The sequence below is a fragment of the Hippocampus bargibanti genome, linkage group LG18, assembly GCF_051943395.1.
Source record: "Hippocampus bargibanti isolate YZ-2025 linkage group LG18, ASM5194339v1, whole genome shotgun sequence".
NCBI classification, from domain to species: domain Eukaryota; kingdom Metazoa; phylum Chordata; class Actinopteri; order Syngnathiformes; family Syngnathidae; genus Hippocampus; species Hippocampus bargibanti.
In genome coordinates, this window is record NC_142751.1 from 8,711,129 (window position 1) to 8,727,238 (window position 16,110).

Consider the following 16,110-nt stretch of genomic DNA (forward strand, 5'->3'; position numbering starts at 1 on the left):
TAATCCCTTTTTTTTGTCCATCAGATGGAGAGCTGTATTCTGGGACTGCTTATAACTTCTTGGGTAGTGAGCCCATTATTTCGAGATACTCTCCATCACCGTACCTGCTGAGGACTGAGTATTCAACATCATGGCTCAATGGTGAGCAGTGGAAGCTCTAATGATGAGCAGTTGCAATTTTGTAACAGTTTTTTTTCTTCGTTGGCTAATATGGTATTGGTGTCCCATTTTAAATTACAACATTTTATTTTCCAACATGAAGGCCTGCATTGTCACTAAAATGGTTCTCAAATGTTTAAAGTCCTAAATATAATGAAAGTGGTATTAAAGTTGAATTATTTATATTCAACGTGACGCAATTAATTCCGTTGGCGAAAATATTTTATTCACCATTAACCACGTTTAATGTTGCTAATTGTAATGGATTTCAATGCGGGAAGGATGCGCGTCACTATAAATAATTTGTGCTATGCAACTCTTCGATTTGAAAGTGCAATGCCTTGCTGAGCATTATTTGAACACAAGAGGTCGCTGTATTAAAACTGTATCAACTGTGTTCATGAAAAACGATTCCTTATGTTTACATTCACTACCATTCCCGAATTTATTTGGGAATTGAAAAGCATGATGTGGAGCGCCGTTCGTGAATTTTTCCGGGTTTTGGTTTTTCTTGGTTTGGTTTCTTCTTTGGTTTATTATTATTATTATTATTATTATTATTATTATTATTATTATTATTATTATTATTAAAGTCCTAAATATAATGAAAGTAGCCTTAAAGTTGAATTATTTATATTTGACAGGACACAATTCATTCCAATTGCGAAAATAGATTTTATTCACCAATAAATTAAGTTTGAAATTGAACTATTGCTGAGGTTTTGTGCTTGTGCTGTCCACAAGTTGCTCATTTTTTGTTGTATTTAGTCACCTGGGTCAGCAATGTATAAATTTGTGTTTGGGACATTCCTATAAGAAGACCTCCCTTCATATTTTCTGCAGAGCCCAGTTTTGTTTTTGCCGACGTGATCAGAGAAGGGGAAAACCCTACAGACGGCGAGGATGACAAAATCTACTACTTCTTCACCGAGGTGTCCGTGGAGTATGAGTTCTTTGGAAATCTGCTCATTCCAAGGGTGGCTCGTGTTTGTAAGGTGGGCACATTGATCGTTCATCATAGTTTTTGTCGCGCTATCTCTTTCATGAGCTCTCATCTCAATCGAGCTTCCTCATCACAGGGCGACCAGGGAGGACAGAGGACGTTACAAAAGAAATGGACGTCTTTCCTCAAAGCCAAGCTGGTGTGCTCCATGCCCGAACTCAACTTTGTCTTTAATGTGGTGCACGACGTCTTCATCCTGAAGGGCGCCCACTTGAGGGACACGGTCATCTACGGGGTCTTCACTTCTCAGTGGTTAGTCATACTTATTTACACAAGTACCCACGGAAAGATTATATTCCACATCATGTGCAATCTCTCTAATCGTGACCAACCTCTCGTCTCCATAGGGGAAATGTTGGTCTTTCGGCAGTGTGTGCCTACAACATGTCCGCTGTGGATGAGATCTTTTCCAAGGGCAAGTACATGCAGAAGGCCACCGTGGAGCAGTCCCACACAAAGTGGGTTCGCTACAATGGCATGACTCCTTCACCACGCCCTGGAGCAGTAAGTTCATATACTGTACATCGCTGGTGTCAAAGTCAAGGCCAAATCTGGTCCACCCCATCATTTTATTCGGCCTGCGAAAGCAAATCATGCATGTCAATTGCCATGATGCTTGTGAAAATCTTAACCAAAATTTCAAATAGTCGCATGTAAACCACAATAACAGTCATTATTCTTGCCATCAGATTTGAAAACTAGTTACCGTATTTTCCGGTGTATAAGGCGCACAGGAGTATAAAGCACATCCACAATGAATAGTGTAGTTTCTAACTTTTTCCAGATAGCAGGCGCTGTTAGAAAATTAACAAGGACAACAGAGTATAAGGCGCACCTTCAATGAATGAAAAAAAAAGTTATCAAAAAAATGTCTAAATATATATACGTTTTCCAAATACAAGGCAAACCACATTATAAGGCGCTACTGTAGAGGCTGAGGGTTATGCGGCGAGACAGCAAGCCAGGTGGAAAAAGAATAAAAATGTTAATTCAGCCAGATCCAGGAAGGAGATTTCCAGTTTTCTTTATTTGAAGTCGCAACAGATGACGGTTTTCAGCAGACCACATGTAGCACTGCTCTTTAGGCTGTCCTTTCTCCCCCGCAGTGACTTAAGCCAATCAGGTCCAAGTGCAAATTGGCCATTCCTAGGTGGTTGGAATCACATTTTGGGAAATAATTAGTGGTCACCCGACACAACTGTTTTGGATGGAGAGAAATGTGCACCTTTCTCCCATCCAAAATCCACAAAAAAACAAAATGATTTCACATTTCTTATGGCATCATGACACGGGGGTCACGCACTACTTCTTGGGAAATGGAGTTGGTGGCTGCTGACAGTAGTTGCTCAATATTACTTCACATACACAGAAAATTAAGGCTTTTGGGTGCGTCTCATACACCGGAAAATACAGTATTCATTAATTTGTTGTGTCTGATGTAATATGAGGAGGAGATAAAACATTCTAATGCTTTCCCCAAATTCATAACGGCCCTCAAGAGGAAACCGCAACTACAATGTGGGCCGTGGCAAAAACTAAGTTTGACACCCCTTCAGTACATCATCTGACTCCGTTTTTAAGAACATAATTTGAACAGACACAAGACTCTTTGCATTGCATTGTTTACTTGATATTAACTCATTCACTGCCCGACGTACAAAAATGTGTCCACACCAGTGCCAGGGTTTTTGTCATTGTCACTTGAATTCCAGGACCCACACAATATTGAGTTTTAGGACTACATAGACATTCACTACAGCGTTAGAAGCCATAGACTCTCTTCTTTCATCAGAAAAAAAGAGTTAATTCCTAAACTATATGGGTCAGTCCTAAGTTATATGAGGTTGAAATGAGGGCGGCTGTCCAAAATACAATACATACACATCGATGTACAATATAGAGCGCTTTAACAACATATGAAGCTGGAACAAAGCGTGAACATGGAAAAGAGGGAAATGCTGCCCCTTGTGAAAAAAAACATAGCCAGAGGCCATGGTCATCGCTTTATCGGCACTCAAGCACGAAAAAACAAAACCCGAACAAATTTGGGAATGGCACTCTACGTCATATTTTCAATTCCAGAATAAATTCATGAATGAGTCAATAACAGCTCTGCGTGCTCCGGCAGTGTATCAACAGCCGCATGAGGCAGCAGAACATCACCAGCTCGCTGCACCTCCCCGACAAGACCCTGCAGTTTGTCAAGGACCACCCCCTATTGGAGGACCCCATCCTGCCCATTGGCAACAGGCCTCACCTCATCACCCAGAATGTCAACTACACGCAGGTCGTCGTGGAGCGCATCCGCACTCTTGACGAGAGCATCCATGATGTCATTTTTACCGGAACGGGTAATGAAACAAGAACTTGGTTCAGTCAATCGCAAACATGTTTCTTGTTGTATTCATCCATCCATGAACATGCCAGAATGGTAACCATTGTTCCACTACTTTAGATAAGGGGGTCCTACATAAGTCAGTAGTATTCGGTGAAGAGGTTCACATGATTGAGGAAATACAGCTTCTAAAGAACTCCGAGCCCATCAAGAACTTGGTGCTCTCTTCCGAGGTCAGTATTGTAAATTAATCACGTCCACCAAGAAACTGATCCTTCTTTTTTCACGTCAAATGGAAAAATGGGGTCTCTCTCCATCTGCATTTGAGTATATAAATGCTCTATCCCTCCTCACAGACGCAATCCCTCTATGCCGGTTCTGACTCTGGCGTTGTCCAGTCTCCCACGGCCTTCTGCGGCAGCTATCAGTCCTGTCATGACTGTATACTGGCTCGAGACCCATATTGTGCCTGGGAACCTCACACGGCCCACTGCGTCAAAATCTCTGACACACCCAGTCAGCAGCTCAGGTGATTGAGCCCAAGACATTAACTTTGGCGACAACTTACTGCTCGTTGTATTTTACACTGTCCTTCCAACATTTATGGCTATTGTTTAAAAAAATGTTTTCCCTCTAGGGGTCTAGTTCAGAGCCTCAGTGGTGATGCAGACAATTGTCCTAAAGGTAAGATGCCATAAATGGGAAATATGCATTATTAAGGAATGATTTTTGATTGCTAATATTTCATATTAATTTAAACAAATCTGTTCAGGAAAAGTAGTAATGCAACAGTAAAATAACATTTCTGACACAAAAAAATAGTCCTACTTAACAAAAATTAAGAGTGTGATATAATAATAATAATACAGTAAAGTCTCGTTATATCGATATCGGATATATCGATAGTCCCGGTTATATCGATACTATTTCTATGCACGCACGGAGAAAATTACATGCAAACAGGGTCGGATATATCGATAGTCCCGGTTATATCGATATTTTTTCGGACTCCCTTGAATATCGATATAACGAGACTTTACTGTAATACATTTAATTTCTAAGCGCCTTTCAAAACTCTCAAGGACACTTTACAGTCACGGGATTTACAGTGATACCTCATATTAGGAACTTAATTTGTTCCCAGAAAGTGTGTGTAGGGTGAAAAGTGTTTCTTCCAAACATTAATTTCCCATAGGAAACCATTAAATTAAATTAAAAATGACAATAATCCGTTTCCAGGTCCCCACAAAACATAATTATGTACTAAATAATAATTAAAACGACACAAAATGTACCTTCCTTTATGTATAAAAAATGTATTATTGTATTGTAATTTAAAAAATAAATTGTACTCTATAATAAAGTCATTTTATTTACCTTTGTGATGGTCGTTGATGTAGTTGCCTCTTGATGATATCCGAGTCAAGTTGCTTTCTCTGCGATAATACCCTCACACCTGTCCCCTGCTAGCTGATTTTGGTTAATTCAAATCAACAGAAGTTTTTCAACTTCTTGTATTGCCTGAGACCATTGCTAAGACAACACAGAAATACCTTTAGCCACACGTAGCAATGGTCGACTTAGCATACTGGTACTAGAAAGCTAAGTCACATAAACGCACACCTCGCTCGTGTTTTTCGATGGTCTTCTTCTTCTTGACCTTAATTTTGTTTTGTGTCCTCTTTGGCTGAACACTAGCCTGTGGTGGGTCTTTTTTCAGTCCTAAAAAAGCTAAAGTACTCCATTTGAAAACAAATCACGTATGCCATGTATGCACTCAGAGAAAGGGTGTGTGGGAAAGTAGTCCGGCAGCCACGGTGCGCTGTTCAGCCGTGTGGTTTGGTGTTCTTCCGCCGAAAACTAGTCCACCAGCCATTGTGGCGCTCCGTGTCTTTCCCGAAAACTAGTTCGTATGCCAATATTGTATTCTTGTGAATTTAATGTTCGTAAGGCGAAAGGTTCGTTAGCTAAAGCATTCGTAAGCCGAGGTATCACTGTATATGGATGGATGGATAATACTTTTTTGACGACTACTAGAATTGGGGGGGAAATGTAATAATAATAGTTGTAATATGAATAATATAAATAATATAATATACATTATTAGATAAAAGTGCTTTTTTTACATTGTCATTAAGTTACACAAATAAAAAAATAAGAGAAGTTCATCAGTCTTGGGCAAAATAACAATAATTTAAGATGTATTTATTAACAGTCGTGAAGTTAGAAAAATAGACAGTGATGTGGTTTGCAGCATAATATCTATTTTTGGTCAAGAATAACATTTTTGGAAATGTTTGTTAAAAAGTTTGAAACAACAATTAAGTACAAGATTGTCTCCAGTATAAAGCACACCCCCAATGAATGCTGTACTTTCAAACTTTTTTCATATATAAGGCGCACCTGACTATTAGGGGCACCTTCAATTCATGAAAAAAGTTTAAATCCTAAATATGTATTTTTTTCCCCAAATATAAGGCACGCCACATTATAAGGTGCTACAGTAGAGGTGGGGGTGATGCAGTACTTGGGGAAATGGAGTCGGTAGCTGCTGACAGTAGTTGTGAGACCTGTTGGGGCTTAATATTACTTCACATATAAGGTGCACCTGCGTATAAGGCGCAGGCTCATCTTTTGAAGAAAATGCAGGCTTTTGGGTACCCCTTATACAGCGGAAAATATGGTATTTATTTTCAGAAAATACATAAATTAATTAATAATAAACAATATTAAATTAAGACAATATTAATAAAATAACAATACTATAATAATACATAAGTAATAAATACATTACATCATATAAGGCGCACCGGCATAAGGCGCACCGGGATATAAGGTGCAGGGTCATCTTTTGAAGAAAATTAGGGCTTTTGGGTGCGCTTTACACAACGGAACATACGGTAATGTGTTTAGTTAAAATTGAGTGGATGACGCCATACTATTTGTTAAATGGACTTTGATTATTAAGTGGTAAGAAACTCATTAGACTTGAATTTGATGGTTTATCTTCTCAAAACCATCAGTATTTTGACTATAGTGTGGTATATTTCTATTGCTTTCCGTTTGGCAGCTCCTATTGTGCCCCTGAAAGACTACCGGCGTGTTTCGGTCAAGCCTGGCAGCTCTGCCGAGCTGCCATGCCCGGTGCGCTCCAACATGGCGCAGGTGACGTGGCGATCCAATGGCTCACTCCTCACCGAGGCTTCACCCTTCCACTTCATTCGAGAGAATGGCCTGCTCATCTACAGCGTGGCTTCCGAGGACCAGGGCCTATATGAGTGTTGGTCTGTGGAGTTTGCCGCAGGCGTCGGGAAGAACTTCACACGCCTTCTGGCTGGTTACGTCTTGACCCTGGATGTCCCGCAGGCCGCAACCACCCGCCTGAGGCAGGAAATCGTGGAAGGTAAAGTTGAGGCTGATGGAATGCTAACATCAGCCTTCGCCCCGCCCAATTTCACCCCCGCCGTGCAGCTCACATCACCGCCCCGCTCATCACTAACCCCAACCGGCGGCACCGAACATCCGCCCGAGCAGCACGTTCCGCCGAAGAGCGACGCCCCAGAGGCAGAGTACCTGCAACGTGGCAACGGCACGGCCCTCCTCTTTCTCTTCTTGCTATTCTTCCTGCTATTCCTGGCCGCGGTGGCCTACAACTGCTACATGCAGTACCTCCCGGCTCCGTGCCTGCACCTGCGGGCTGCCCTGTTGGGTACGCACAAGAAAAGCGACACCGCCAGGCCCGAGTATACCGCCTGCGAAGCGGGCCTCATGGAGACGCCGGTCGTGTCAGACAAAATTGCCGCGAAGGAGCGGCCAGCGCAGAACAGCAGTCAGAACCTGCGCGCGCTGCGTGATACGGGCTACGAAACGGAACCCGAGTGCAGCAATGGCCGCGTGCCCTCGCGCACTTTTGCAGATGAAAACCCAACCCCACAGAAACCCTTCGACGTGGACTGTGATTCTCAGTCAATCCAGTTTGCAGATGCCGATGAGCCTTATTTCTAGAAACAAAATGGAAGCTTGGCACTCTTGCCACACACTTGTCTTCTGTTTGTTTTTTATGTTCAGGAAGCTGCTGCGCCCTCTTAAATTGCAAAGGGGAACGACATTTACAGATAGTTTCTGTTGGATATTAAACTAGGGATTTTTAAAATAATATTCCAGATTTCAACCATTTCATGTGAATCAATGGAATTTATGGGAATTATCAGGAATTTGAGGGTAATCTATTCAAATTGAACAAGATCTCTCAATGATTGATTGATAATCTGAATTATTTTTCTGAATTATACAATCGATTTTGTTGTGTAAATTATCTTCAAATCCACTACAAAGAGTGAATCCACTTTTACAAATTCCTGGTTTATTCCTATTAATTCCCATGACATACGTCAATCTGAAAATTCACAAAATTTTTAATTCATAGTGTGCACACACCTACTGAATTTTTACAATTAAATTTTAAAAGGTGACAAAAGAACTATAATTAATATTCTTACTGCTCATATTTGTGGTACAGTATATGCCAGATGACCAATTCATTCACCCCAAAAAAAACCTGATGTAGTACTCAGACTGCCCTGTGTGTGGCAGCATAGTGCCACAGGTCATCCACATTGCCAAAATGTACCATGAAGAATCAAGGAAGAACTAAAAAGTAGGCGGAATGTCATCCTTTCTGGAAACAACACTGAGGTTGCAAACTTTCATTTTCATTGTGGCAAACGAATTCAAACTGCCAACACAACCAGCTACGCTGTTTACCTCCGCCAATATCTGATTGACTATATCACAGTGAGTGTCCTCATGATTTATGATTGTAAATATTGAACAGGTTTAACATTTACAAGTGTTCCGAGCGTGTCGTGGATGAAGGATTGCTTTTACCAAACACACACCTCACCACACGATCACCCAGGGTAATCATTTCGAGACATACAACCAATCACAAGAATTGAAAAATACTCTCAAATTGGCCCAATCGTCTCTGTGTGTTTGCATATACATTCCTTCTTAGCTTAGGTCCAGCAAGAAAAGCTAATTCTTTAATTCCAAATTGGAAACATTGTTTACCAAATTGGTAAGTTATGTGAATGTTTTCCAAATTGGACTCAGTTTTCTTTGTTCAGGCTGAGTAAGTCATCATTTTCGTTGTGTTTTGTGGTTCTGTCTTATGTCATGGGTCGATGGACTTTTGACAAATCTCAGGGAAAGTTATGCTCAGCATGTCGTAGCCCAGCTTTATTCTTGGCAGTGGGATGATGGGAATGGAAATCCATTGGACGAATCAAACAACTCTTGATGCATTGAGAGGAATTTTTTTCGCGACCACGTTGTTGTTCACTGATCTCACTTGTTTCTATCCACTTTAACCACAAACTGATTTTTTTTAAATTAAGTTTCAAATTTCCTCAAATAGTGGCCATAAATGTCAAAAGACAAATACGTCCCTCAAATAAAATTACAGATTAACTACTGGCCCCATTTTGATTTTGGGGGGGAGATAAGGAGGCACAGTAACAGTATATTCGATGATTATGAATGTAGACTGCACAGTCTTGATAGTCATCCGTTTTGTGGAGATTAGCATTTCACTTGACTCCTCTGTCATGTTGATATTCTCCACAATGCTGTGTGCCTCACTGCCTCTGCCACAAAGCAGCATGACGACCACTCTGGCGAGATGGCCTTGATTTTTGTATTTTTGTAGTCCGTTTGTAATAACTGTAGTTTTATGGAAAACATTGGTAATGTTTCCAAAGGTTGATTAATTGCCAAGCTTTGCAAGTGTCTTGCTACCTAAAATGGCAGCACCAAGCACGACAGGTTACCGATCTTTGTCAAGTCTTACAACAAACTGTGAACGGCTTTCGTGCACACACTCTAGCGGTTTCAGACGAGCATTTTGTGGCGTTATCCTTGACCCGTAGAAATGAAGTCTGTTGCTAACCAAAACAGCAGACCCTTGTTTGGCAGTGAAGGACAATCTTCTTGCAATGCCACAAATTTGTTTTGCCCATTCCTTTCTTTGCTTACTTTTAAACTCCCCTCTCGCTTGGCATAAATAGTAACATTGTAAAATGAATAAAGGCTTCCATACTCTGGAATAGGTTAAAAAAAAACATGAAAAAAAATAAACAAAGGCCACTATTTTCTGGAACAAGGCATTAAAGGTGAATTTATACATTTGTTTTATTTATTGCTGTTTTTCCAGCATCCATCTTGTCTCTTGCACATCTCGTGTCTCCTCTTCCCCAATGTAACTTTTTTCCTTTCCTTTTGCCACTACCACCACTTTCTTCCTTCACAGCCTCTTCATCTGTCTTCCATTCCCCAACTTTCACTTTCTCCTCCTCCTCCAAGAAGCCTCACGTGGAGGCTGGTGAGGTGCAAGTAAAGCTGTTGCCGCCCCTGCTAAAGGACCAGGCATGGGGGCTTCCCGCCCACGAGGCCTTTCTACTCTTCTGTCTGGCCTTGGGTGAGTGATGTAACCCGGCTTTCACCTCCAGCCTAAAAAAAAACACATAAATAAAATAATCCTGCCTTCATATGTGTCTGGACTTTCCCCGCATGGCCTGACTAACATTGCGGCCTGTCCTCTGACCTCTCATACTTTTTGAATGCGGCGGCACTATAAGAGGCTGACATTCCGACCTTGAATGTCTGTGAATGCCTGCAGAGGGTTTTTTTATGTATGGTACGCACACTGTTGCATCCCACTATGCCAACTGGGCCGATTTTATGCCTGCAAACCTGTCAAGATATTTGTGTGTATATATGGGAAAAATGACATGTAAATAAATGGAGCTTGGCATTGGGTCGGTAGATAATGAGACAAAATAAAAGGTGTCAAATGTGACTAACGCTGGCTCGTTTGCTTTTTTAATTTGCTTGTTTTGGTGACAATAACACATTGCTGAGGAGACAGAGACCTTGCGGTGTGCCACAGGGAACACTACCTTGCCCAGTATTATTTACAAGCGTTCCATCGGAATGATGTCAGTTACCTGAGTTTTATGAAAAATACGGTGCGGCCTCTAAAGTCCTACGGTAGACCCCGTTTTTAACAATACTCACACTTTATAACGAGAAATAACTTTTACTACACCTTTGTATTATTTGCACTGTTACCATAGAAGGCTAGCTTGTGATGGTAAAGTGTTAATATTTGGAGAATCGCTTTCATGAAAACAATATAAGATATGTGGCACTTCACAGTGCAGAGGTAGTGAGTTGAAGACACGGTCCGGCCTCCCTGTGTGGAGTTGGCATGTTCTCCCGGACCCGCGTGGGTTTTCTCCGGGTCATCTGGTTTCCTCCTACGTTCCCAAAACATGCATGGCAGGCTGATTGAATACTCAAAATTGTCCCGAGGTGTGAGTGTGCATGTGAATGGCTGTTTGTCTCTGTGTGCCCCGCGATTGGCTGGCAACCAATTCAGGGTGTCCCCCGCCGAGTGCCCAAAGAAGGCTGGGCACCCCCCGCGACCCCAATGAGGAATAAGTGGAATGGAAAATGGATGGATGGTATTAAAGGATCAAAGAAAGCTATACAATACAATACTTTCACAACAGCTGCAGCTGTAACTAAGCGCTTCACATAATAGTCAACATAAAGCAAAATAAAAAAACACCTTAAAATTCCTCTTTGATGTTTAAATAAAGGACAAAATAAGTACACAGGAGAATAATGACAATAATAAGACATGAGAACATTCTTGGAATTGAAATATACTCTTGTGATTTTACATTAATTGTTAGCCAAATACTGTATATGTTAAATGCTTTGTAGAAAATACAACAATTAAAAAAATCTCTAATGTGCGGGGAAAATAATGTACAGTAATCCCTCATTTTTCACGGTTAATAGGGACCAGGACCACACGCGATAGAGGAAAATCCATGAAGTAGAGTTATATAATAATAATAATAACCCACGTGATAAAACAGGGGGGTGATGGGCGGGACTGAGAAGATGCACAGGAAATACACATGGCTGTGTAAACCATGAGATATCGTGCTGTCATTGGGTGACGTCAACGCTGGCAACCAATCAAGCTAAAGCCATGTACAAAACCTCTGAGTTTTTTTTTAAATTCTGAACGTTTTTTTACCTGAAAAAAAATCTGTGATGCACTTAAACCGTAATAAGTGAACCGTGAAGCAGCGAGGGATCACTCTACTGAAAATGTGACCAGCAGTCGTTGGTTCAAAAGTCCCCTTGTATCCCTCAGGTCCTAGCGACGTCTATATTGAATGGCTCATAAACGGGCACAACGCGGACACAGGCGTAACGGAGTACCGTCTCCCGCTGGCCGGGAACACGGTGATCGTGAGCAGCCGTCTTCGGGCGGGGCCGTTGCTCCGGGACGCCCGTTACGGCTGCGTGGCCAAGGCCAGAACGGGGAGCGAAGTGTCGCAGGTTGACTTACACCTCGCCATCGGAGGTACCTTTTGTACTAAGGGGGCGTCCGAGCCATTTGAGCCACGGTTGGTGTGATGTGATTATTGCTTGTTCGACAGATGAGGAGAGCGATCCGTCCAGGGATTTAAACCGATGGAGGAGTGCGCTCAGTGAGCATGAGCAGCTTCTAAAAAGATGGGAGAAGTCATGGGTAGGTGCAAAATTTTCTTTTTATAACCTGCCACTTCACCTCCTATTTTAACTCATTCACTGCCAGACATGTCAGGGTTTTTGTCCTTGTCACTCGAATGCCATGTCCCACAGAATAGTGAGTTTTAGGACTACATAAACCTTCAATGCAGCATAAGAAACCCTAGACTCTCTTCGTTCATCAGGAAAAAAATATTTCCTAAATTATATGGGTCTGGAGTTATATGAGCTTGAAATGAGGGATGCTGTTCAAAATACGATGCAATACATACATATTGGTTTATATAGCGCTTTAACAACAACTGAAGCTGAAACAAAGCGCTAACATGGAAAAAAGGGAAAGCCCTTTATCGGCACCCAAAAAAGAATAAACAAAACCAGAACTAATTCGGCAATGGCGCTTTACGTCATATTTTCAATTCCCGAATAAATGTGTGAATGGCAGTGAATTGGTTAAATGTCATATTCATTCATTTTCAAATAATTTGATTTAACTCATGTTTCCTAATGCGTCTTCTAAAATGTATTTACGTTTTCCCTTTATTTTATCATAACCCTTATCTTTAAAACCAAATGCAGTATTTATGGAAAATAAATAAAAAAATCTGAAAATAAATATATTGTTTCATACTGTATTATGATTCGTTGTCTGTGTCATTATGGCGAAAAGTAAATACGGTAGACCCGTGTTTACTTGGAGTCTTGTTTGTTTTGCTAACGTCATAAATTAAATGCAGCATGGATTTTGCATCTTGCCACGGCAGTTTAGTGGAAACACGGCAATATTTAGCATGCAAATTCGTGTGAAGGGTGTCGGAAGGGATGCACAGTGGGAATCTATGGACAAGCGTTTATAATTTTTTGGGGATCGCCCATTCAACTTATTTGTCCACGCCACAGGAAAGCTGTGATGGCCACTGAATGCTGCCGAAATCCCATCCATCACTATCACGAATGGAGACAAAAAGAACCCATGTTTTTTGCTCAGTTTTTTTGTGGACTAGAAAGACCGGAGTAAATGAAGGCATAAACGTCACGAGATTTGTGTTGAACCCAGGGGACTACAAAAATGTCGGACTTGAATCTATATGGAGCCTGCTTGGTGTGGCTTCTGCCTGCAAATACTTCATTCACAGCAGCATTCAAACGTGGCAATTGCTGCTCGCTTCACCCCTTTACTTGTGTGTGTAGTTTCTCCCATTTATCCATGTACCTACAAAGCAAAAATAAAGAAAACTTGAATTCATGCTTCTGCTGTACAGTACGTTATCCTTGCCTTGGATTCTCCAGAAATTTTGTTCTGGCACCCTCTTGTGTCCAGAAATAGAAGAAAAATGGCATCCTCTGATTTTTTTGGGTGTTATTTAATGAAATACCACACATTGAATAATCTTACAGGGGTTTGCTTCTTGACATATATCATTTCCTTGTCCCATCTGCACCTTTTCTCAGATGTGTGGAGTACTTGAATTTAAACCTCCAACTTCAGAGTGTTTAATTTACTCACTCATACGACTACATGTACTACTCATACTCCTACTATTACTATTACTACTATAACTAGGACTCTGTACTGCTTTTGTTGCTTTCTTTGCCCCAGATTACTTTTTTTCTTGACTCTAATTTTCCAGTTTTAAATTGTTTTCTCGCACTGGATCCTGTAACTACTGGAAAATATTGTGATAATGTATTTTGTGGCCACATCTTTTAAAATAAATTGTTTTGAAAGGCGCTCATAAATACGATGTAAATACAAAAAAAAATTGAACGCCATTAGGAGTCGCCATTTTGTTTCAAATCGACATTGTTTCTGATTGGATAATCGATGTCACATGTCCAGTCGTGTCCCATGGCAGTCTCGTGAACGAGCAGGTGTGTACATCACTCCTAATATATATTTTTTTAAATTATGGGTCTTTTCAAGATATTTGCCCAAACATTATGGATTATAAATCACAAAGGTGATATATTTCAATTAATATTATTATAGCGGAAGCTTACATATTTGTTTCGAGCGTGCGTTTCGAAACTATTAGATGATGCCATATCTTGAGTAAAATCACGTATAGTAAATTCGGAGCTCTTTTTTATATTGTAAATTATAATGTGTCCAATTAGGATATAATTTTAAGCAAATTCGATTATATTTATTGAGAGGCATGGCTCATTGATTAAGTGGTCGTCTCCCAAATTAGAAGCTGGGAGTTTAATCCTCGGCATTTTCGAAGTGTCCCTGACCATATAGCCTCTAGTCTATGCTCCGTCAATATTCTCGCTTATTTTGTAGTTTTGGATGTACATAAGATATCTGTAGTGAATAATTCCTATTTTTTTTTTTTTTTTTTTTTTTTTGTTAATTAAGTTCGTCGAGTTGCTTGTTCTGTTGCCACAAGGGGACATAAGCCAGTGTCTTCTTGTGCCAGTCCTAAGCCCAGATAAATACAGAGGGTTGTGTCAGGAAGTGTATCCGACGTAAAAGCTTGGCCAAAACACACATGCGAATCGAACCTCTGACGATGAAAGATTGGCTGTGGCGACTCCTTGAAGGGAAAAGCCGAAAGGAAAGGAAGATTAGAATTGGTAAATTGATATCTATTTTCCTGCAGCAGATTTTTTTTGTTTTAAATATACTCTTATGTATACATGCAACAATCAGTATATATACACCTAAACGTTTACATCCTTATATGCATGTGTATGTATACATATTTATTCATGTGTGTGTGCGCGCGTCGGTAAAGTTAAAAATCCACACCAAAACATCTGTTATGTTCCAGCACACACTGTAGATGTTTTAATTAAATGTTCTTTCGAATGTTGAATTGAAAACAGTGTGCTAATAATAATAATGCTTGTCGGCAAGATCACTGTGGAGGGAGAAGGGGAGTGCAGTCTGATTATTACCAAAGCATGGACGTTTTTCTTTATTTGTATTATGTAAAATCTCTTTGAAGAGAATGAAGTCATGGAATCTGGTCTGTTTTGTTTTAGGAAATATCCTTTTTTTTGTTTTCTTCCATCGTGACAAATGAGACCTCACCTGCACATCCTGGGAATGGTTTCTCCCACTATCTTGCAAGCCTTCCCTGAATGAGTCATCCAGCTGGCCACTCATTGGACGGGAGCATGCCGTCCCAAGGGATTGTCTTGCAGTAGCTGTGGCGGTGGAGCAGCAGCAGCAGGCGCAGTGGAGCAGCCTCGCTTCCATTCACAGAAACGGTGGTATGCAAACCTGTTATTTCATTCACAGCCAGGACTATAAGCATTACCCTTTGTCGCTCCCAGTTTTCTCTTTTTTTGTGGTTTTCAAGTAGCTTTTTTGCTTGCTTTGTTCCTGAGGAATCAAGGCAGTGTTTTTTTTCTCTTCTATATTTGCCGTATCGGCGAGGGAGACTGCAGTGCGAAATGCAGCAGAATGAGCAAGAGCGGAATCTGCTCATGAATGAGCATCGCTGGTTCCTGTTCTAGAAAGCTAGAGGACATTTTTACATGAATGGTGTGTGTTTGCACATTTGAGTGTGGGGCTGTGCGCATTCTTCCTTGCTGCCACGGTGACTGCAGATGCCTCATCATCACATCAGTGCCGCCGCTCTTAAGGAGACTCTCCTTTGCACTGTTTTTTTTTTCTTCATTGACTCATCCTTGCCTAAGGAAGATGACGTTCAGAGCCGGTTTATTTGGGTTGTATCGCTGTTGTTACCTTGTTTAAGCTCCTAGCTCTCAATTTCATATTTCAGATTATAATGGGCAGCCACATTTGATTTTGTGTGTTGCTTTGAAGTGTTTTGAAATAGCTGATATAGTTAATAGATGTAGTTTAGCAGATTTTTTTAAACTACACTTTCTGTCCTCTGAAGCGAGTGCTTTAAATAGCCATAATGCAGTTTAACTGCAACTATCACCTCCAAAAATAGTTTTTAATGCAAAATGTCATGTTATTGCACAGTTACATATTAGAATGAACCCAAACTATTCCAATTAGCTGATCAAGCTACCTCAC

General features: G+C 40.8%; 1 protein-coding gene across 6 annotated transcripts in view; it reads left to right on the forward strand.

Moving 5' to 3' along the window:
• sema4d (sema domain, immunoglobulin domain (Ig), transmembrane domain (TM) and short cytoplasmic domain, (semaphorin) 4D) overlaps positions 1–13,395 on the forward strand; it is a 38,407-nt gene extending 25,012 nt beyond the window's left edge. For 3 of the 6 annotated variants that reach the window (XM_089020216.1, XM_089020214.1, XM_089020215.1), the window contains 9 exons: positions 25–141; positions 1,003–1,154; positions 1,239–1,414; positions 1,510–1,666; positions 3,291–3,513; positions 3,618–3,730; positions 3,854–4,026; positions 4,135–4,181; positions 6,568–9,950. In XM_089020216.1, coding sequence (XP_088876342.1) covers positions 25–141; positions 1,003–1,154; positions 1,239–1,414; positions 1,510–1,666; positions 3,291–3,513; positions 3,618–3,730; positions 3,854–4,026; positions 4,135–4,181; positions 6,568–7,502 — 2,093 coding nt within the window. In that variant the 3' untranslated portion in view covers positions 7,503–9,950. Of the gene's footprint in view, positions 1–24; positions 142–1,002; positions 1,155–1,238; positions 1,415–1,509; positions 1,667–3,290; positions 3,514–3,617; positions 3,731–3,853; positions 4,027–4,134; positions 4,182–6,567; positions 9,976–11,730; positions 11,944–12,019; positions 12,112–13,010 lie in introns of those variants that run through there. The other 3 variants (XM_089020217.1, XR_016118248.1, XR_016118247.1) reach the window with 3 other exon arrangements.
• The last annotated feature ends 2,715 nt before the right edge of the window (positions 13,396–16,110 follow it).